The sequence below is a fragment of the Brienomyrus brachyistius genome, chromosome 1 (assembly GCF_023856365.1).
Source record: "Brienomyrus brachyistius isolate T26 chromosome 1, BBRACH_0.4, whole genome shotgun sequence".
Taxonomy (NCBI): Eukaryota; Metazoa; Chordata; class Actinopteri; order Osteoglossiformes; family Mormyridae; genus Brienomyrus; species Brienomyrus brachyistius.
The window spans coordinates 47,009,273-47,031,099 of record NC_064533.1 but is presented as its reverse complement, the minus strand read 5'-3'; the positions used below and the strand labels follow the sequence as shown (position 1 = coordinate 47,031,099).

The 21,827-nt window shown below is 47.0% G+C and overlaps 1 protein-coding gene across 2 annotated transcripts; it reads right to left on the bottom strand.

Annotated features, from left to right (window-relative positions):
* Positions 1 to 21,570, bottom strand: dop1b (DOP1 leucine zipper like protein B). 2 transcript variants are annotated; one of them, XM_049023122.1, is made up of 38 exons: positions 21,184 to 21,570; positions 17,909 to 18,089; positions 16,994 to 17,175; positions 15,838 to 16,008; positions 15,174 to 15,363; positions 13,535 to 13,633; positions 13,038 to 13,161; positions 12,841 to 12,950; positions 12,574 to 12,685; positions 12,075 to 12,198; positions 11,554 to 11,673; positions 11,158 to 11,248; positions 10,423 to 10,620; positions 9,886 to 10,205; positions 8,859 to 9,262; positions 8,510 to 8,781; positions 8,065 to 8,217; positions 7,883 to 7,983; positions 7,599 to 7,789; positions 5,973 to 7,488; positions 5,724 to 5,823; positions 5,391 to 5,582; positions 5,168 to 5,293; positions 4,923 to 5,057; positions 4,752 to 4,807; positions 4,542 to 4,646; positions 4,108 to 4,174; positions 3,862 to 4,012; positions 3,266 to 3,348; positions 3,045 to 3,154; positions 2,802 to 2,951; positions 2,480 to 2,541; positions 2,264 to 2,392; positions 2,022 to 2,158; positions 1,855 to 1,907; positions 1,621 to 1,770; positions 1,115 to 1,247; positions 1 to 1,023 (listed from the first exon to the last, which is right to left on the bottom strand). In XM_049023122.1, the coding sequence occupies exons 2-38, from the start codon at positions 18,044 to 18,046 to the stop codon at positions 778 to 780; spliced, it is 6,801 nt and encodes a 2,266-aa protein (XP_048879079.1). In that variant the 5' UTR covers positions 18,047 to 18,089; positions 21,184 to 21,570; the 3' UTR covers positions 1 to 777. The 2 variants fall into 2 exon arrangements, with proteins under 2 accessions (XP_048879079.1, XP_048879071.1); XM_049023114.1 differs by having other exon boundaries at positions 10,423 to 10,623; positions 21,184 to 21,569.
* Positions 21,571 to 21,827: the final 257 nt, after the last annotated feature.

Here is a 21,827-nt window from a genome sequence, read left to right as displayed (position 1 = left end):
TGAGGATCAACAAGTTTATTATTTCACTTGCACAGATAATCTTATTTACAGATGATTATTATAATATGCACTAATTATACTAATTTATGATTTTTCAAATTGCCATAATTTAGGCTTTCACTGACCAAAGGATAACATTCATTAGGGACAGAAGCAGACAAGAAAGCGACAGGGTTTTTGTTATTCAACCTTTAAAATGGATTCATGTCCATTCCTTGAAAAGCCTCCTGGGCACTGAGACGATGCAGATTCCGATTCAGTGGGACTACATGTTATAGGCGTGCACATCGGTATATCTAAAGTCGTGATACGCCTTTGGGGAACTTCACGGCAATGGAGAAAAGACAAGGTACAAAGGGCTACTTTTAAAGTTCTTTTGGTGTTTTTTCACCCATGTAGCGTGTCAACAGAGCACATTGGCACGGTGTTGTTGTATGTCTAAAAAGACTCAGTCCATGTGCCCAACACTCACTCAAACACGTTGTTGGAATCTGTGACCCACACGGTTCCTTTTTCATTCTTCCTGTTTTTCCTGATCCCCATGAGTTCTTTCAGCATGACAGCACCATAGTAGGGGTGCGGACTGCTATAGGCTGAAGTTCCCACATGACACAGCCTGAGAATTGCTCGCACAGGAAGAGCAGACCCAGGTGAGATGGAGCTCTTCTTCCAATCAGCCATAGGACAGTCTGACCTCATTTACAGGACACAAAAGTATGCAAATATGGCACCACGACACTGAGAGGAGAGCTGGGCAAAAAGATGAAACAGCCCAGCTCAAAGAGTCTCAAGGAACTCCACCTCTATGACCTCTTCCAGTCGGCTCAGTACTGCCTCACTGTTGGGGGCAGGGTACTGCACCTTTGGTCCATGAATGTGCAGCTCCTTAGAAGCCCTGAAAGAGCAACTGAGGACCTGGAGAAAAGGTAACAGCTCAGAGATACAGGATATGGAGCGTGACCTCAGCAGGGGGAACTCCAGACGTTCTTCAGCGCTGTCACTGGACGCCATACCATTCAGCTCCTGGAGCAGAACACAGCATCACCGTAAGAATGCCACAGCCTTAAGAAACTGCAGCAAGACTGCAGCCTTACGCAAACATGTAATATCACACCCCAAATCTGCAGCGTAGCCCCTCCAGGATCCGAACGACATGGGGCTGACTTTCCGGCTCACTTTCCACCAAGCCATTGTCTGGTCCACTGAAGTTCTCAACATCCACCTCAGGGATGAATGCCCAGCGATACCTGCATGTGTAAAAGCGGACAGTCTGATGGATAATGGGCAGGAATCCTGGCTTACAGTGTAGCTGCACAGTAACAGCAGGGATGAGCCCCCACACCACTATGTGATCTGTCACATCTCATTTTCAGCTGAACTTCAATGATCACAATCATGAAAAATCAGTGTCACATCATATACAACCAAAACTAAACCAAACTAAACCAAAACCAAACTACTTTTATATGCATTAATCGGGCAAGAAAATATTGGCCTTTAAGTGCAGAATGCGGGTCCATCATTCCCTGCCTGGTTGCCCATGAGAAAACTGACACCGATCCCGAGGATGTGAAGTTCCTGATGCAATGTAAACGAGTTCCTCGGACGCTCCCAACTTACATCTGGAAGAGGGGCATCCTGTCGGGTGGGAAAGACAGAGCCGTATCCAGGAACTTGCAGGCTGAGAGGTACATGTCCAACTCGTTCTGGAGGAACAGGGCTCCATTCCTTCCTGGGCCCCCCTGGCCTCCCCCAGCACGACCGACAGCTCTGAAGATAGAGATAGAAGGAAGGAAACGGGTCAGAACCAAGCTGAAGTGAAGTGAATCGTTTTTAAGGCAAAAGGAAACTCACTTTGAAACTTTATTGCCCAGCAGATTCTTCTGCAGCCGAACAAACGCGTGTATCTGACAGGAAGGATGCAAAATTATATCAAACAGTTCTGGTGTTTCGTTTGCATCTGACACATTATAAATAATTCAATGTAGGAAGAGCGGCCCTCCTTCCGGATCCTGGCTCACCAGCTCTGTGATCATAATGGGCCACAATGATGTGAGATGCTGAGGCGAGATTCGCAAGAGCAGAACTCGGAATGTGAGGAATATCTGTGCCGCAGTAGAAGGACTCTGACCCACCCGCAGTGTCTCTGTCAGGCGCTCTGCAAAAAAGAGAGGGTTTCCCATGCTAGACCATGAAGAGAAACCCTGAGGCCTTTGCCTGGATTCAGCCAAGTACTCCGTGAGAACTGGCCCCCATGCAATACCTTGAATGAGAGGTAGGTAGGGGTGGTACTGGTCTGGTTCACCGCTGAACAAAGAGAAGGCCTGGCGTTTCAGGAGGAGAGCCTTCTGTTCCTGACCTGACAGAACCTTCAAGGAGCTGCTTTGCAGACCTGAAGGGTGGGGAGAGATGAACACATGGTTAGAAAGTACTCACAGAACTGTACGGGCTGGAAATGAAGGACACCCACATTACTCACTCATCAACTCTTTGAACATGGTCTTCTCATGCGTCAACAGATGGTCAACAATGGACTTCCAGCTGATGAAAGCAGATGGAAATAGTCCAACGGTTATATCAGACAGGCTACTAAAGTCAAAGAATGCCGTGACAATTCACTTCATTTCCCTACAAGAAATTTAATACATACAATTCTCCGAAGATGTTATATACATATTATAAATTACAGACTGTTTAAAATGTTTACTGGTGGTGCATCAGCAGAATATATGTAAGGTAAATATCACCATGTAACTGAACAGAAATGGAAAGCCAAAACTGCATCCCCCTAGGGACCTTACTGTGTCACGCAAGCGGCATCCATGTGGAAGAACATAGGATCCATGAAAAGCTCAAAGACCTCCTTCTTCCAGGCGCGCTTTGTGTAGGCATAGCCGCTCAGACTGCCCAGCAGCTGGGCTGCAGCACAGAAGCTTGGCACGTTGTGTGCACTGCCAGGAAACACAAACATAAGCCAGGGGCGTGGTTGGCTCATGCTCACATGTCTAAACATATAATCTGAAGCAGACAGATCCCATGGATACCTGTGATTCCTCAGGTACGGGAAGACAAAGTACAGGAGGCGAGATATAAGAGGGACGGCTCTTTCCTTCTCCTCGCTGCGGTACACCATGTCCAGGAGGGGAGCCAACACCTAACGGGAGACATGAACCATTCAGTAACATGCCTCACCGAAAAACGAGCTGCCATTTGTGATCACGTGTTTACGTGTGTGTGTGTGTGTGAGGGGGGGGGGGCGGTATACCTCAGCCAGCAGGCTGAGAGCCTGGACACTGTAGACAGATGGTGCTGATGAGGACACAACAGCACTGGGCTGGGCGGCGACGTCTGGGAGGAAACATCATATATGTAGGTGATACAGACAAGTCATACACAAACATCGTTCATGCATTATACAGGGCAGTATGGAGGCAACAGGTAACATTTCAGGAATATATAGGACTTTCTGCACTAGGTGACAGCGGTGCGGTCTTGACTAGGATCTACACAAAATTGTGGCTCCAAAATGATTAATAGGCCATTTTTAAAATCATGTGATACTGTAGATTTTCGTTCGTATTTTACAAATGCTCAAGTAAAAATTTGCCAAAAAAACTAAGACAGTTGCTGCACTAATAAGTGAAGTGAATACGTGATGTTTCAAGCCTAGATGTAGTTTATATTTCTCTAGTACACACAACAGATTTTTGGTGCTATTAAAAAAGTACACAATTGAATTATTTCAGGCTACTATCTTAGAGCAAAAAGTAACAGTGTGTCAAGGCTGTTGATATCACAGTGATTAAATCTTCATTTCCTCTAAACCTGTTCTTGCCTGATCCCAAAGTTCCTCAAAGTTACCATGGAGATCTGCGCCATCTGCTTCTTCTTCCTCCTCCTGGAACACCTGTGGCTGGGCCTTCACCTCTAGGTTGCGACTGAGCCAGCTGGTCTGTTCCAGGGAGGAGCCCACCACATTGGCCACTGCGTCCAGGATCCTCTGGGTCACCTCCTATGCTCCATCACCAAGGAGAAGCAGAATTCTCAGGGCCATGTGGCTTACCGGTGTTCTGCGATTCCACACTTTCCCTCTTGGTCACACCATACCTGCACATCTCTGTTGTCTTTCTTGTTTTCTAGATTGGGGAGTCTGTTAACTAAATCATTGAGAATCCTGTGGCAGAGAGAAATCAGAAGTGAAGAAAATGATCTTTTCGCACAGGGTTCTCAAATTCCGGTCCTGGAGGACCAGCCTGCAACAGGGTTTTCAGGCTTCCCTGCTCAAACACACCATATTCAGCTCACTGGCCAATTGTCAAGTTTAATACATGTGTTTGAGCAGGGTATTCTAAGAATTGGGGGACCCTCTTTTTTTAACATATAAACATTATTATCAGACTAAGGATGATCAAGAAAGATGACACCAAGAAAGAAACTGATTCTATCAGTTTGCTTCAAATGTTCTCTTGATCACTGCCCTAACTTACCATGATTATGGCTGAATCTTATGGTACTATGCCTGCACAAGGAGTGGGACTCACCTCAGTAGGAGGAAGTGTCCAGGAGGAGCCAGATTCATCTGGACTGACTCCTTCAGGAGGCAGAGAAGAGGAGTGACATTTTCCTGGAGCACTTGAGCAGAGATGCTGCAAGATGGTACAGTAGGGATCATAGGAATCAATATGCTAAGAGTTTAGCTTCACCCGAGTGTACATAAAGGAAGTTTAGGGGTCTTCACGTTGTTCACATACCTCTGGATGTAGGTGTAGGTAAAATGAAGAAGGGGAACATCAACAAGAGTGGACTTCTGTAAAGGGGAGAAATGTAGAGTGTGGTTTGGTGGACGTGTGTCTGTGTGACTTTTGTTGCATCTGGTTCTCACTGTACACATGCGTGAACATGCACATCAAAGCAGACGGCACCTGCTCTCCCTTTATTTGATGTGGCTTCTTCACAACCTCTTTGACCAGCTGCAAAATGGTGTCGACATGGAGCACGCTCAGAGACTTCACGAGCTCCACGATGGTCAAGTGAGGCTCACTGACGGCCGGCAAGATCTAAAGGAAACAGAAGCCCTGTCTGAAAAGGTGCCAAGTTGGGAAGATGAGTCATGGAGTAACGCAGGTCATTGGTGACGTGGCTGTCAAACTGGACCAAATGGACTAGCCTTGTTTTGGCTGTGCCTCTTCTTACTTCTCCTGCTGTTCCACACAGCACCCACAGATGCCATGACCTGCATCCCGAACGAGCCCACCAGGGGGTCCAGAAACTCCAGCACCTTCTGCCTGAGGATCTGAACCATAAATGGAAAGCAGGTCATATCCACCTGATCACAAAAGCCTTCAGACTATATAAAAAATCCAAGGAGCTGCATAGCGTCCATCTGTCACCCTGATGTTCCTGAAGCAGGCAGAATGGTAGGCCTGCCCAGGGCCGTGGCTGCTTTCAGAACCCTTCCTGGCTCCCTCCTCTCTCCTGATGATACCCCACAGCAGAGCCATACTGCTGACTATACGTGGAAGCTCTTCCAGGATGGCGTTGCGAGCATTACGCAGGTCCGCCACGTCGGAGGTCGTGAGGGGCTATAAGAAGTTATGCAGAGAGGCAGAAATTTATTCACCTGGAATAAGGAGAAATGGAACTTGGTGATGATTATAATCAGAGTAGTGAGGGAGCAGGAACACCTGGATGGGAAGCAGTGAAAGGACTGGGTGGTTCCTTACCTTCCTATTATCTAGGAGGCAATAATGAGTGATAGTGGTCAGGCCTTCCAGTAGGGTCAGGAGGTAATCTGGGGCCACAGCCTTCCTCTTCACGCTGCCCCTGTTGACACACAACGGATCCTCAGGGTTCCCACATCTGGTTAACCGAGAGATCTCACAGGTCCCCTCACCTGCCACCTAGAATAGATTCCCCAGGTTGAATGGTACCCTTGCACGTTTTTGTGAGACGGTGTCATCTGGAGCACTAACCTGTGGGCAGACCTGTTGGCCTCGTGCTCATACTGGTGCACCAGTTCGTCCAAGTTCTTGCAGATCTGCATGACGAATGGGGTGGCGGTGACGGCGAGGGAGCGGCCCAGGTAGGGCAGCGATGCGCACACCAAGGCCACCCAGTGTGGGTGCATGGTGTAGCCGTGGCGCGGCAGCAGGGCACGGGAGACAGCCGAGACGAACATGCCCTGTGCAGTGATGGGCTGATCGGGCACATACTGCGGGGCACGGATGGATTGCTGGTACTGCTGGGCTGTCTGCCATTCGCGCGCCAGTGGGGAGGCAGCGTTGGTGGCCCCGTGCTGCTCGGTGGCTGCCTCAGGGCCCACAAGGTGCTCCAGAACCACCAGCACCCGCAGCAGTTTCAGCAGCTCCACCTGCAAGGCATGTTCTCCAGCCACGTCGGGGTCGCGCTCAATCAGGCATTCTTCGGACGGCCCTTCCGGCTCTCCGACTGCGTCCTCGTCACTGCTGTGCAGCTGACTGACATGCATTGAGGCGGAGAGCGAGAGAAGTACATACTGCTGTACTCCGCTGGCTGACAGGAGCCGACGGATCAGCTCTAGGCTGGGCTGGTCCTGAGCCCGGGCCAAGTCCACCAGCTGGCCCAGCAAGCAGGTCAGCACCTCTGTGCTCTTCACCTGGACCTGGAGGTTCCCCTGTAGGCGAGGCACATCCACACGCAGGTATCGAGGATAGTATGAGCGTAGGAAGCGCAGGCAGAGGCTGGCCAGCAGCTCGATCAGCGGGCCCTGAGGTTGGGGCTCCGCGGACTGGGCCGGCCAGCGTCCATAGAAGCTGCGGCCCTCCAGCATCTCCTGGTGACGCAACAACAGACTACAGACCAGAGCAAGGTGAGCAGGGACTCCAGAATCAAGGGTAGTGGTAGATGTGGCTTCCACGAAGGGCCGGCCACAGGTTCGGACAAGGATCTCCAGTACGGAGAAGGCCCGCAGGGTGCGGGCATGCTCGTAGGGCTGCAGGTAGAGCAGAGTGTGTCTGAAAAGCGCGCTGACAGCCTCCCGCTGCTCCTGCTGTTGCTTCAGTAGCCTTTGGTGGGCCAAGGCTGCTAGCTCCTCCTCCTCGTCCTCACTGGACAGGGATTCGGAAGCCTGGGTGTGGGTGGAGTCCATGCGCTGGAGGTACGGGGCTGTGCCCGAGGCCGAGGTGGAGGTCTCTGTGGACAGCTGCGCGCCGCTAGTGTCCGCTGAGTCCGTGTGCTCGCTGCTCTCCCCCTCCGCCTCCTCCAACTCCCGGCTCCACCCTTCATTTTCCATCCTGTCTTCGTTCTCACCGTCCCCCTCCACGGAAAAATCTGGGACCTTCATAGTCTCTGGGATATGCTCCAATTCCGCCCACAGAGTCTCGCGGTCCACCGCCATCAGCCAGGTCAGCAGCCTGTCCTCTGATAGGTTCTCCGTTGCCATGACATCCGCAGAACTCCCGGAAGTATAAGGCAATAAACTGCCCTTGTGGTTTACAATTCTCAGGGTTCCTGAAGAAAACATGGATTCAAACTTATACCGGAAGCCTTAAGAATTCCCACTGTTGGCATGCTAAGAGTCTAAATGGGGACAGCGAGTTGAGCCCTTGGCAGTTACTCACCTGTGGTCAGGTTCTCCCAGGTGCACTGAATGGAGCAGCGTTGTGTCTCAGGGTGTAGCAGCAGCAGCAGAACGGGCTCCAGGATCCGGGTGACATCGCCAAGGGTGAGGGCATGGACCAGCCAGCTCCGCGCTGTGGTACTGACTGACCCATCCGAACTGTTCAAGCGGCCCAAAACTACGAAGAGCGATCTGTGAAACACCAGAGTGTAGCGTCAACAAAGCAGCTCCAGCAGCTGGTGCTGACTGGGACCTCAATCAGAAACGGCCACGCGGAGGCAGAACCTGTCAAAGGAGCGGTTCAGTGACGTGGCCATGCTGGTCTGGACATCCCGGGTCAGATGCCACAGAATGGAGAACCTGCGCAGAGCTTCCAGCTGGACGGCCTGCAACAGAACCTCCCATCTCAACCTCCTGAGTACATCCACGAAGGCTGACTTATGCCGCATGCGGTACGGTACTCTTACCTTCTCCCTGTGCTGCAGCGCCAAGCAGACGATGTCCTCGCAGACGGAAGCGGACGGAGCCAGGCAGTGCAGCCGGTAGAAGAGCTCCACGCAGGAAACGTGCAGCTCTCCTTGCTCCGAGTCCAGCTGTGCCCACAGCACCTGCGCCACACGCTTCGGGGAGAAGAAGGCTTCCTCATTTCGACAGGCAAATGAACAAGAATCCACTAGAACAGTGTTTCCCAATCCGGTCCTCGGGGTCCCACAGCCGGGAGGGAGATAAAAATGTAGACTGTCTGGCACAGAGCAAAAGCATGGACCAACTGCGGGTCCCCAGGATTGGACTGGGAAATACTTCACCAGAACAACGGTCAAATTCAAATTCCAGATTTAAATTCCAGGAGGGAACTACACATGTAGCCTTCAGTGGAAACAGTCAATCAGCCGCCATTCGGGTTCCTGATACCTGATAGAAATCTGTGTCCTCTTCCATGGCCTTGAGGAGGGCAGGACTGACGGGCGGCACTGTCACCATCTGCAGACGTCCACTAAAGGGGTTGCTCTCTGAGCCCTTGTACCGCTGGTACTTGTCTTTCATGACCAGTGCCAAGGACTGAGAGTGGCTGACCAGCTCTAGCAGCGAGGATATGGCCAGATGCTGAATTTGACTGTCCTTTGAAACGCAGCACAGGGTCATCAGGGACCTCAGCCACGACGGAAGGCTACATTTATCATTGCCTGATGGGAAGAAAGGAGACTTTGTTGGTCCGACAGCCAATATTCTGGAACCTGGCTGCATACATCATCGGACTCACCGGTGTTCTGAAACGTAGCTGCATACAGGACCTCGATCTCGTCCTCCAGCAGGTACACGGGGAACGTACTGCACTCCAGCAACAGGTGACAGGTGGTTCCGAAAGCCTGCCGACAGGACTCTGAAATCTCCGCTCTGTCCCGAGACAGACAGCCAGCCCCCCACTCCAGGCTGGCCCCACCCTCACTCCCACTCCTCTGGCGCCTCCTGGAGGACGGGAAGGCTGAGTCAGCCAGCTGCTGCAGCTTCTGCATGTTGGGCGTGAAGAGCTCCGTGAGCTTCTCCCGAAGCTGCTCACGACCGCTTCTCTGTCCTGCCAGGGCCTTCGGGGCTGCGGGGTCTGTGCCGGTAGCCTCGCTACCTTCCCGCTGCTTCTTCTCTTCTCCCACTGAACGCAGCAGGTTTCTGGCATGACAGGTTGGGGGGGAAGAGAATTATTAGACTGAAAACCAAAGAGACTTAGGTTACCCTCCCATGGGTTAGCCTGTAAGGTAAATGGCAAATACCTAAAGCATCAATTAAAATTCCTTACTTTTAGGTATAAAAATACAACATGATAATATCTACATATGAGAACACTATGACCAGATTTTTTTCACCGAATATTACTGGATTAGACTCCGCTATGGAGATGACGTTAGTCACATCGATACCAGGTGTGTACCAGCTTAAAGGAAGAGAAAGGAGACAGAGTGTGTTTCTCAATAACAAGAACACAAAAATCATACTTGTGGTCTTGGCAAGACTGGTCTTGCTCACTTGTGGTGCAGTAAATCATGCGATTGGTCTCAAGAATACAACTGATGTATCTGGGGCAGGGCAAGAATGGCATCTTGGGATTTTTACCATCCTCTGTACCTGTGTTCTTAGTATTGGAACTGGTCTTGGGCAGTGGAAGACGCCGTAAAATGGGTACATGAGAACAGAAGCGCGGTCAAGTTCACATATTGTGAAACACCCAACTTTAAAGATCTAAGCAAAGCACAACATTGTAGCACTAGGGCAGCTCATGCCTGATCTGTCCCTACCTGTTAATGAAAGAGTCCAGGATGTCCTGCATGCACCGGGCCATATCCTCCATGCTGCCCCCCTTCCTCCACACTTTGTCCTGGGCTGGACAAGCCTCTGGTGCCACCTTTTGCTGGGACAAGTGCTGTTCGGAGGTGGAGGCACTGAGACCCAAGCCGCTGTCTTCAGAGCTCACCGTGGGCAGAGATGTATCTCCAGGCTCCGCCTCCAGCCACACCCCCTCATTCAGTGCTCCCAGCTCTGGCTCCTCCCCTTCCTCTATGTCCCCTTCATCGACACTGTGCTCCTCACCTGTCTGATGCTTCCTGTTCTCCATAGTCTACAGTAGGAAACCCAACAGTAATCTTATCTCAAGAACCAGGAGAGGGTCATAACCTGATCACAGATCTATATTGTTATTATCAATATTGTGTTAGTCAACCCCCTCACCCCAACCAATTTTTATAACCTGATTATAAAACTGCATTTATTCAATAGTTTTCTTAAGGTCGAGAGTGTGAGTAAGCTCCTCCCAGCTCACTAGCTGATTAGCTAACCTTGTGAGCCTTCATCTGGGGCTTCGCCTCCATGTCCATGTAGGCCACAGGCATCCGGATTTTGCTGAGGATCATGAAGGCGGTCCGCATGGCCTGGTTGAGCTCAGGCAGTGTGAGTGCAGCCAGATGGGCTTGCAGCGCCTGCAGGATTTTGTACAGCATCTGGGGCAAGTACTGTGTCTGAATCTCGGAGTATAGCTCCTTGGGGTAAAGCAGAGACAAAATGAGTCACTTAGATAGTCTGCGTCAGGGGTACTCAAACTTCTGGATCAAAAGTCCGCATTAGATTGTTGTTCAACGTCAGAGCATTTCATGAACTTTAATGAGTTAACAATAACTTTCCATATAGAGATCAATCTATAAAAAAATTGGGGGGGGCAGGATTATAGAGAGTTATGTATGTGCGAAGTTTGGTGGTTCGACCTTGTATTTTGGTACTTCAAACCGGAATTCTCGGTTTTGTACTTCAAGCCTTTGCACGTTAACCGTACTGGTTTATTATCAGTGCATTATCGGCTGGGTCTGGCTTAACTTGCAATTCGGTCTGGACCAACCGCTGCCCAGTGTGACAATCAAATATAATACGAAAATATCAATTACAGGTATATTGTAGAGATCCAGACAAGCCAATCAGGTAATGTGCCTCTCAGGGATAAAAACCTCGCATAAAGAAACCAAGAGCATCCCATAAGAAAATGCATTCATCACTTGTGCATGAAGGACATGGCTGCCTACCAGTGGGACAACCTCCAGCAGGAACATAATGAGGACAGACATCTCAGACACGGAGGGCGGGGCGCCCTTTTCTTGTCCTGATGGTTCCACACTGCAAGGTATGAATATAAAAACAGATCACATGGAAGCCATCTAGTGGAAGGACTTTTAATAACGATTAATTTACTATTTGCATTGTCATTCATGTAGTAAATAAATAGACTGCTCTTAAATGACTTGCATAGCGTTCAATGAACACAGCTAGACATTTACTAAAGGAATTCAGTACCCAGCTCGAGGGCAGAACAGACATCAGTATCTGCTGCATTTTGGTCACACTGCCAGCTGTTTAACTGCTATGACACCAGTGTCATGATAAGCCACCTGTGGAGAATCGGCGGAGATGAAATGATGTACCTGAGACTGTCCTGAAAGCGCCTGGTCATGAAGTCCCACAGGAACTCGCTGTTCAGAGATGAAATCAGCATGCTGGCAGTCTTAATGATCTCCAGTGCATTTTTGTTTTCTTTGATCTTACTGTATAGTGGAATAGAGCGCAAGGCATCATGGGATTAAAGTCATGCTTCCATGACTAATTCCTCTGTAGCGTGATCCAGAAACGGAGGCGCTTCCTCACATTTTACCCCTGAAATTAAGCTAGTAGTAGCAGTCATTTATTACATTATAACACTCCTCAGTAACGTGGGTAACTACAAACATCACACACAGCTATTTTTCCCAGCCATCCCAATGACTGGTTATCTGTTGTATCCACTGCGCATGGACATAGCTTGTGCTCCGTTTAACATGCCCTACCACCAGCCAATCGCTGGTGTCCATGAGTCAGGTGACACACTGCATGAGACGAGCTGCAGCTGCAGTCACTTCTGCCTTTTGGTCATGATGAAAATGGTACCTGAAGAATCCTCCACCCTCACCTGCCCAGCTGGTTCTTGGATAGACAGGACTCTAATGTGTTGTCTTCCTCCCCCAGCATGTCCCTGATGTAGGTGTACAATGCCCGAACCACCTCCAACATCAGGACCTCTGTCAACTTTGGACCTGTGACATACATGCATACATGCAAAAGTACATTTATTTTTAGCAGACACTTTTATCCAAATCGACGTACAGTTGAAAAAACAGGACCAGTTTGTCTCTGGAACAATTAGGGGACAAGAGCCTTGCTGCCCCCTGCCAACTGCAGGATTTGAGCCCAGGATGTTCCTACCTAGAGTATGACCCGCTATCATCCACCCTACTTACCAGGACAGATCACAGTTCAGAATACTGCTCTGTGTCCAGAAGGTGATAAGTTCTGTCTTTTGGGCAGAAATGACCCACTGAAGGCTGGGATTATGAACTGACAACAAAGGCACTTAAAGCTAGATAAATGTTCCACATTCACTTGTAGAACACTTGAAGGTGCAATCTCACCTATCTCTGGCTTGTCCAGCAGGCTGAGGATGATGCGGAAAGGCCTGAGAAACACCATCACGTTTTCTGGATCCACCTCGGCGTTCTTCAGTTTGAGGATGTTAATCAAGGCCTGTGTGGACAACATCGTGAACCATTCCCAAAGCCACCCAGTCCAGTAGCAAATTAGCACTCACACAGTAACACACCCTGTGCATAATCAGCACAACGTGATTATTACGATAATAAACACTAATGAGAAACCCGGCTGATGACAGTTAAACTGACCTCCAGCAGCAGCTCCCTGGAATAGTGCTCAAAGTAGAAGGTCATGTGCTCCTCTAGCGTGGAAGAGAAGTTGGGGTCTGTGGCCACCATGCTTCCTTTGGAGTCGGTGCCTGTGGCAGCAGAACACACTCACATGCCTGAGCACACAAACAAAGTGAGACTCAAACACACCGACGTTCGCCGAGCTTGTAGATTACCCTGCAGCCAGGCGTAAAGTCGTCTGTTCAGTGACATGTCCCTCTTGAGCAGGGCCATCAAGGCGGAGCTTACGAGAGAAATGACTTCATCGTGAGTCAAAGGGATGCTGGCTTCTGCTGGGTCCTGGGGAACAAGAGACAAAACAGAAGCACCGATCAGGACCTTGAATAAAGTTCAAGAACGTACTTTACTTGAGTTATTTTGTATATCTCTGGTTATCATTTCTTTTTCAGTATAACTTCCTATTCATTATTCTTATATATTTGTATATTGTTGCTTTTTCTGTTTTCCTTCATTATTGCTACATTTATGTTTATTATGGCGGAGTTGGTCAAATTGTAGGCCGAAGCCTGCATGTGACAAATAATAATAAAAAAAACCCTCGCAAAGTTACAAAACCCAACGTTTAAAACATCCCTTTTAACCCACTCTTATGAAGATTAATAAAATGATTACGCACAAAAATATATAAAACGTCAAATCAGAAAACACAGACCAGGCACGTGCAGAAGGGGAAGAAGAAGAGGAGGATCTCCAACACATTCCTTTGTACCAGCAGGTTGGAGTCCTGCAGGGACAGACAGATGGACTTCATCTGTGAAAGAAAGAGGACATAATCAACATTATCTTAAGATTAATGTACAATTCAACAGGAGTAAAAACAAAACCTGTAAGATATCACATTCAACGTACATTCAATCTAGTCACATTTACAAAGCAGTTCACTACAGGGTCAGAAGTATCTGAACACGGGCTTGTCCATTGCATCATTCGAAAATCCAAAGGGTTTTAATATGAGGCTGGCTGGCTCATTGTTGCTATAACAGCCTCTGCTCTTCTGGGAAGGGTTTCCATTAGAAGTTGGAACATTGCTGATGGGATCTGCTGCCATTCAAGTCAGATATTGGTGTTGGATAATCAGGTTTGACCTTCACAATCACTTCACCTGTGGTTGACCAGAAAAGCTCTTGTAGGAAAGTCATTTGCCGAACTGACTTGATGCTGTTGCCATTGCTGGCTGAGGGATGTAGCTCAGGGACAGGACCACACTTTGCAAATGTGAAGTTCTGGTTTCAATCCCCGGCCTCACCAAAAGGGTTTCATTTGGGTTTAAGCCTCAGTGCCTGTGATCACATGGTCACTGGATTGAGGACCTGGCTTGAGGGTGGAAAGGCCAAGTTGAAAGTCACTAACCCAGTGTTTCCCAACCCAATCCTCGGGGACCCCAGACAGTTTATGTTTTTGCTTCCTCTCAGCTCCTAGTGCATGTGTACCAGGTATTCGATATTCCTGATTGGTTGGGAGCTGGGAGGGAGCAAAAATGTGGACTGTTCGGGGTCCCCGAGGACTGGGTTGGGAAACACTGCACTAACCTCTTCTGTTGAACTACCCAGTTTCCGGTCCCATGTTTGTTGCTGGACATTGAATGCCTATGTACCCTATGTACTCAACTGTGTATCTGTGTCAACAATGGGTGTGGCTAAGTACTCTATTAACAGGAGCATCTACACACCTTTGGCATTACGGTGTCTGTGGACACCAGCTTGGCAAACATCTCATTCTGGAACCAAGGGATTTAATATGTCTGGGTAAAACGTAAGTGACCGAAAATAAAGCCTATTTAATCTGGGGTATGTTAAACCTGCCTTAATCCGATGTCATCTGGCTAAGCAAGAAATCTTTGAAACAGGTGCCTGGTATTGCTAAATGGCTTTCTGACTTGCTGTACTGGAATGTGGTTAACTCGGGTGTGACATCATTCCCAGCTCCGACTTCCGACCTTCAAGGCAAATGAAATGCTACAACAATAACAACTATTCATCCTCTACTCTTTTGTCGTTGACTGCAGAGCTGTGAAACTCCACGCTGCCACCTACTGGAAATACGTAATGAATTATCCTGTGCGCACGCGGTCGACTTACGCGTGGGCTGGACCACATGTGCACGGCCGCAGTTGTCCGCTGCCAAAAGTGCATGCAGAAAAGTGAAGCATGAATTGGCCTTAAATTAGGCTAGTCCTCTAATTAACCCACATACTTTTATGATCATTTAATGTAATATTTCACACAGTAGGTCTCACAAACTAATTTGACTCTGCTGCCCAGACATGCACACATCCACGCATAAACACTCACCACGAGTCCATGGTCAGTGCCCAACATGTGTGTCTGTTTCCGGCCCGGGGCCATCCTGTCGAAGTGCATGACGATGAAATGTGAAGCAGGCAGACGCACCAGGGGGGTCACCAGCATGCTGCCCCACAGTGCCCCATACAGCACCTGCGGGCCCACTAGGGCGGACAGCTTCAGCAGCAGGGCATCCGTCCTGTGCTCAAGACAATCGCATCGATACAGGGATCAGTGGTGAACAACTATACACCGGGAAAAACAGACCATGCCACTCCCCCCCTTTCCAAATTCACATCTAGGCCCTGCCTACACCAAATATCATACCCATCATGCACTGCAGTAGTTAGCAAATTCCACAAGCATGTTTTTCATTAAATACATGTCTTAAAAACATAGTGTGACTACAAAACATTACAAACTATTTTATTTCAAAATTGTTTTAAGTATCATATTAAATATTTATTTGTTACGATTTCCACCATAATGAGATTGTATACATAACAATAAGAGACATAAAAGTAGCGTCAGTGTGGGCCCAGGCCCACCCCCACCCTGCCTGCGTGAATAACATGCGTGGATGTGTGCATGTCCACCCCCGACAGGGATTTTAATGTGTAACAGCATCAAGGGGTATGTGTCTGTGATCCCCGAACAGATGGACATGGTGTACCTGTCATACACCTCCAGCCCCTCCTCCAGGCCGGGCAGCAGGCCGGTTACGAAGGCCTGCAGGCTGGGTAAGAGTGCATGCTGAAGGGGCAGGTAGTACCGCTCATACAGCGCTAGAAGAACCGGCTTCACAGACATGGCTGCGTGGCCCAGTAACGGGAAGAGTCCAGAGCTGCAGGAGACAGAGGCTGCTCAGGCATCTCCACACACCGGCAATCATCGCATGTTTACAAGCCTGCCGTTTGGGGCTCAATTACATCTACATTTACGTTTAACACATTTAACAGACGCTTTTGTCCAAAGTGATGTTCAAGTCATGCAAAAAACATGGAAAACATACTTGCTGCCAGGTAATAAACTAGGCAGAGAGCTTTCAATGAATGCCAAGGTACAAGTGTAAGTAATGGAGAAGCTAGAGCTATACAGCAACTTCTAACAAAGCAAGAACCTAATGAGACTATTCAAGGACCAGAAGTGTAACATAAGAACATTCCGGGAATGTGAAGTGGCATCAGGATAAATAAATTCATGAAACAAATGGGTCTTGAGGCGTTTCTTGAAGGTGGGTAGGAAGTTTTTGCACACAACAACCTTCTACCACTTTATACTACCAATTATTCCATAAACTGCAGACTTTTCTTGTAAAGCACTGGAAAGTTGCATGAACAACCATAAATGAAAATACAAATCAAATAAAACAAGTTCTTTATAACGTGGAAAGAGTATGCAACAGTGCATGTCTGATGTCATATGAACTGGCTGGGTGGTGATGGCATAGTCAAATTCTAGACTGTCCTTTAACTTTAAATGCACTAGTTAATCGTTAACCGTTTCATCCTATGAAACAGAGCAGTATTTAATGTACCCTGTAGAAAGAACATTTTCTTTCTAATGTAGGCACTCAAATGGTGAACATACTGTAAATTTATTTGTTAGCAAAGAATATTGAGTGTATTTCTAGTAAATTTTAAGTGAGCAACATGCAAAAACAGGAAATCTCGGTGTGTGCAAGAACCTTTGACTGGTACGGTAGTATATTTCGACGGCTCATCCCACCATCAGGGAACCACACAAGAGAACCATCTGAATAGTCTGAACTGCCTGGCTCAATCCAGGCATCCATCACACACACCTCAAAACAACATAGACCATGATACCTGTATATGAAGAGGTCCTTAGCAAGCCATTTCGTGCCGATGATCTTGAAGATGACCTCATAGGTCTCCAGGGCTTTGAGGTGCACACCACTGGGCAGAGCTGGATGGAGGCACTGTGCCAGACGCTTGCCAATTATCAATCGCCGCGGAAGCAAAGAGTATTTTAGGTTACTCTGGAGTGCCTGAACCAGAAACAGGGAGGAGAACGATACATCAGCAGATTCATGGGATGAATCCTGCGTTCGATTATTTCTCTCGGAGCTGGAACTCAGATGATCATGAAACGTCATGAAAAACGTCACTTCCCGTCGGAAACACGCCACTTTTATGACGTTGATGTCGGACAGAATTTTGTTGTCCGAGTTTCCTCAGTGACGTCATTTCAACATGGCGACATGCAGGCTTACGGTAATCTTATATTATAAATATTTTGAAATGTTTATTTTCTTAAATGTATTAATAGTTATAAATGTAATTGCACGTGTTCAATTTAGAGAATACTATATCATGATGGTAAACAGTACCTTAGCATGAAATATCAGATTTTCACCAGACTTATTAGTGTATTTTGTTTGTTTGTAGTTTGTTTGCCTCTCGAAAAAAAGAATACCGCTATGAATGTACTAAAATATTTTAAAAAGCTTTTAATGTGGTTTGACTAGTTCATGTTTCTTGTTTGTTTGTCTCTCGGAAAAAAGAATCTCACTCCAAATCTGGTAAAATATAAAGCAACAACACAGCAGCGTATTCATGGAGGCAGCCATGTTTGTTCCAAGTTGTGGTAGCTCGAACGGGAGATTGTCGGATGTGATGTCACTCACCTCAGAAGTTCCGAGTTCCGAGAGATGATCGAACGCACCAGAAGAACTGAGCTTATCCAGAAAGGAAATGGAGTGAAGTCATAAAGCAGCCTACCTTAATGAGCTTGCCCAGGGAGGAAATGAGATCGGCCCATTCGCTAGAGGACTCGAAATTGCGAAGGGCCTTCTCAATGACGGCGGAGTAACTCCGGTATCGGTAGTCATTCTGCAGCTCCTGTTCTTCTGGGTCCATGGTGCTTTAGTGGAGACCTGGCATACTCAGCATCTGTGAAAGGCTGGGGACGCAGGAGACTGAAGGTTACACTCTAGACATCTCCATGCAGCACTTCACTTTGGGGGCATTATTGCGGTGAATGCGTGAGAATGCCACCCCTGATCCGCCTTCATGAATCAGTACTGCATGTGAAACGCTTCAGCTCTTACACCTGAACCTTACATCCTCTGACCTTTCGGGTATCATGCACAGAAAACAATGACTTCATTCTTCATTCATCTCGGATCATTCAGTATAAATGCTGCACTTTGCTTACTGGATCACAAATCACAAAGCATCCCTTTTTAGTCACAGCAGTCATATTTTAGCTCTTAGCCTCAATAACTCAAAACAAAATTGAAACAAATCCAGGATCTGAAACACATCTGAGAGAAACTATTTATAGGTTGGATCCTTTTACTGTAAATCAAACTTTAAAATACTGTCATGATGACAAGTGAGGATAATAACTATAAACTATTCTATACAAGCTGTATATTGACTCACACTACTGTCCAATTTAACTCCATTTCTCTGTGCATCAGTCTAATGAAAAGTGAGGGAATTCATATAAAAAACAATAGAAAAGCTGAATATTGACTGAATTTTGCATTTGTGAGAGCCCACTACAGGCCGTCAAACTTGTATTACCAAAATTTCCGAGTAGCCAGTCCATTCTGCAATATGCAAGCTACAGTCTGCTCAGTGAACATGGGATTTCCCTCACTGAACCTTAAATGAGTTGGACAAACCATGTCCAAACTCAGGAGTGACACACTGCATGCTAGATCAACCAGTCCCGTGTGACTAACTTCAATGTATGCTGCAGGGTGACATCTACATGATAAATTGGCAGGCCAGTTACTGTAGGTGGGACTGCACCTCAGGGCCACATAACAGCATTCGAAAGAGTTAAAGAGCAAAGAGGAACTGTTCACTAGCTCAGGAACCCCAATCCCCGTGTGGAAGAGAAGAAGGTATGGCAGCCATGCTGATCAACACAGGGATTGCAGGCTACCATTATCAGAAGGTCACATGACCCGTGCAACAGCAGACCAAGCAGGAAGGAAAATTGCAGAGCAGTGTGATCTGTCACATGTCCCTCACTGATATGTTTAGCAAAAGTAGTGGCGAGTCCCAGTAAAAAGCCTTTGACGACTCCTGCTACACACACCTCACCGGCTAAGAGGATCGATAGGAGGCATAGGGTTAGGCCGTGAAGAATGTGCTTGTGTACTTAGAGGGTGGGTGGCTATGACACACGTGTAGGCTCACCAAGGCTGAACAAAACCTGAGAGTTTTACTGCTGTCTGTGAAAGATGGCTGACACCATTTAGAAAAAGGAAGATTAAAACCCTTAACTGAGAAAGAACAAAAAATGAAGGAAGAGAAAGAGATGTATTCTCTTTGACACATACGGACGTACAGCTAGGATATTATAAGAAAATGAACCTACGCTACCAGTCCAAAGTCTTTGCACGCACTGAAATTTTCTAACTTTGCTTGTCACTTAATTAACATTAACTGTTTATTAAAAATACACTCAATATTCTTTGCTAACAAATTTACAGTATGTCCACCATTTGAGTACGTCTGTTGGAAAGTAAATGTCATATCTTTGATTCATCAACATAGCCTCCTCTATCAGTTATGACAGCAGAGCAAATTTGAGGCATTCTTTGTACAAGGGACATCAAATACTGCTCTGTTTACCTGGGATGAAACATTTAACTAGTGCATTTAAAGTTAAAGGACAGTCTAGAATTCGACCATGTCATCACCACACAACCAGTCAATAGGATGTCAGACATGCACTGTTACATACTCTTTCCATGCTATAAAAGAAACTTGTTTTATTTGACTTATATTTTCATTTATAGTTGTTCACTTAACCTCCCAAAATTTAACAAGAAATAAAAAAAAATCTGCAGTTTATGAAATAAATGGAAAAGTGGTAAAAACCTGTGGTATGCTAAAACTTTTGACAGGTAGTGTACATATTTCTGTAATGTGGTTATTTGCTGTATTGCCAAAAACATAAACACATTTAAGAAATTGTTTCATTAAACACTGAATTGCCCAGGCACAGAGACACTAATAGTAAGCTAAACCGTTTCTTAGAATATAGCTCTATGAGCACTTATCAAGACCCAAATCCATTTTGTGTTCATTTCGTTATTACATTATCTGTCTGCTGGCTAGATGCCCAAGTAACTCCATTAGCCTTGAAGCCCTTGTCATCCATGCCTCATATTTTGCCCTTTCCTTTCCTGCCTCATGAACACAGACACCGAAGGGCCTGAGAAAGCAGGAGACGTATATTTGGAGATTTGGGAACTGCCGAGATTCTAAGAAGCTACACGAGGAAGGCGATGCCAGTTTAAAACAGACAGTTCCGGAAACTGAGTTTATTTAGATTTCGCATTTTGTTCCGTCGCTTCTCTCTGTTTAGCTATAACAGTTGGAGACATCTGTCATTCGATATGACTGAAGTCTCAGGATATCTATATCGGTCCAGTTTTTACACAGCATAATAATTGACCCCAGAAACACCTCTCAAGGCATCCATATCTATCCACAACACCTTTTCATTTTCTCTTTTAATTATCTGTGTTAACTTTGTTTCAGTGTCTGGTACTGATCTAGTTTATGAAAACAACGGATAGGGCTTATATGTGAATATATATTGATTAGATAGGTACACCACGAGGAATTACAAGCTGTAAACGAAACGTTGCACTTGTATCATTGACACCCAGTTTCCAATAATCCAGCTCCGTACGATGCCTCATTCAGAGCTTCTTAGGACCTTTGCATACCGACGGCTGTTACTGCAATGCAGGCTGGCGTGCCTCATTTCAACAACACGAACCCTTTATGCAACTACACATACATGCAGGCCAAAATGTCCACAAAAACATCACCAAATGAACATATACTGTATAAAAGCCTGGCTCAGTGCGGATTCTTTCTGGATTATCGATTAACTTCCTATTTTACTACCAATTTTAAAAGGACAGCTACGTCATTAATTTGCGTTCCGCGCATCCAGCGCAAAAAGGTGAAATAGCAAAGATACCTTTAAAGGGATGGAAAAGCGCTTTAATCTCCCTTACCGCACAAAGCCACACTTCATGGGGTGTTGTTCCCCGCTGTCCGTTAGGGGTGTCGACGCTGGAAAAAAAATCCCGGTACCGAATGAGAAAACCTTCCCCCCGATTTAAACTGCACAATGAAGCGGGACTGTCACCAAAACAAGCGTTGTTGGAGGCCAGGTCGGCGGATGGGACTTGGGCTAAACTGGGAAAGATGGACCACGATCCTGAGCTCAGCTGACAGTATGCGGACGGGATGCTTCCTGGGGACACCCACGTTGTGATCAAGGGGTGAGAACTGGGTTGTTTTCCCCTCCGCCCCCACTCAACGAGCCATAAATGAAAAGAGATTGGATGTTCTCCATTCTCTAAACGTTACACATGATTATTTAAAATCGGTATTCTCGGTCTTCAAGAAAAACGGGCGCACAAAAATAGTTATATGAAGACACCCCCCCACGCGTTGGTTAGTTCCCGGATCTGCATTGTTTGCCAACCTCCGCGCTGTCAAACACCCCTGCAGCCCGAGAGTCGAATGCATCCACTATGACAAACTGGTTTCGCTTTAGGCACCACTAATTCTTTGCATGACACTGCGGAGGCTGTCGGGATGGTGCTTGTAATAGAATGCAACTTGATACAACTAAGAATTTAATTTTATATTC

Bases quoted from the DNA above. Each gene is read 5' to 3' on its own strand.
- dop1b (XM_049023114.1), bottom strand. From the start codon at position 18,046: ATGGACCCAGAAGAACAGGAGCTGCAGAATGACTACCGATACCGGAGT. The intron at 13,634-15,173 runs GTGAGTGTTTAT...TTTCTTTCACAG, and splicing joins GCACTGACCATGGACTCGTG to ATGAAGTCCATCTGTCTGTC. The intron at 2,393-2,479 runs GTGAGTAATGTG...CCCACCCTTCAG, and splicing joins CATGTTCAAAGAGTTGATGA to GTCTGCAAAGCAGCTCCTTG.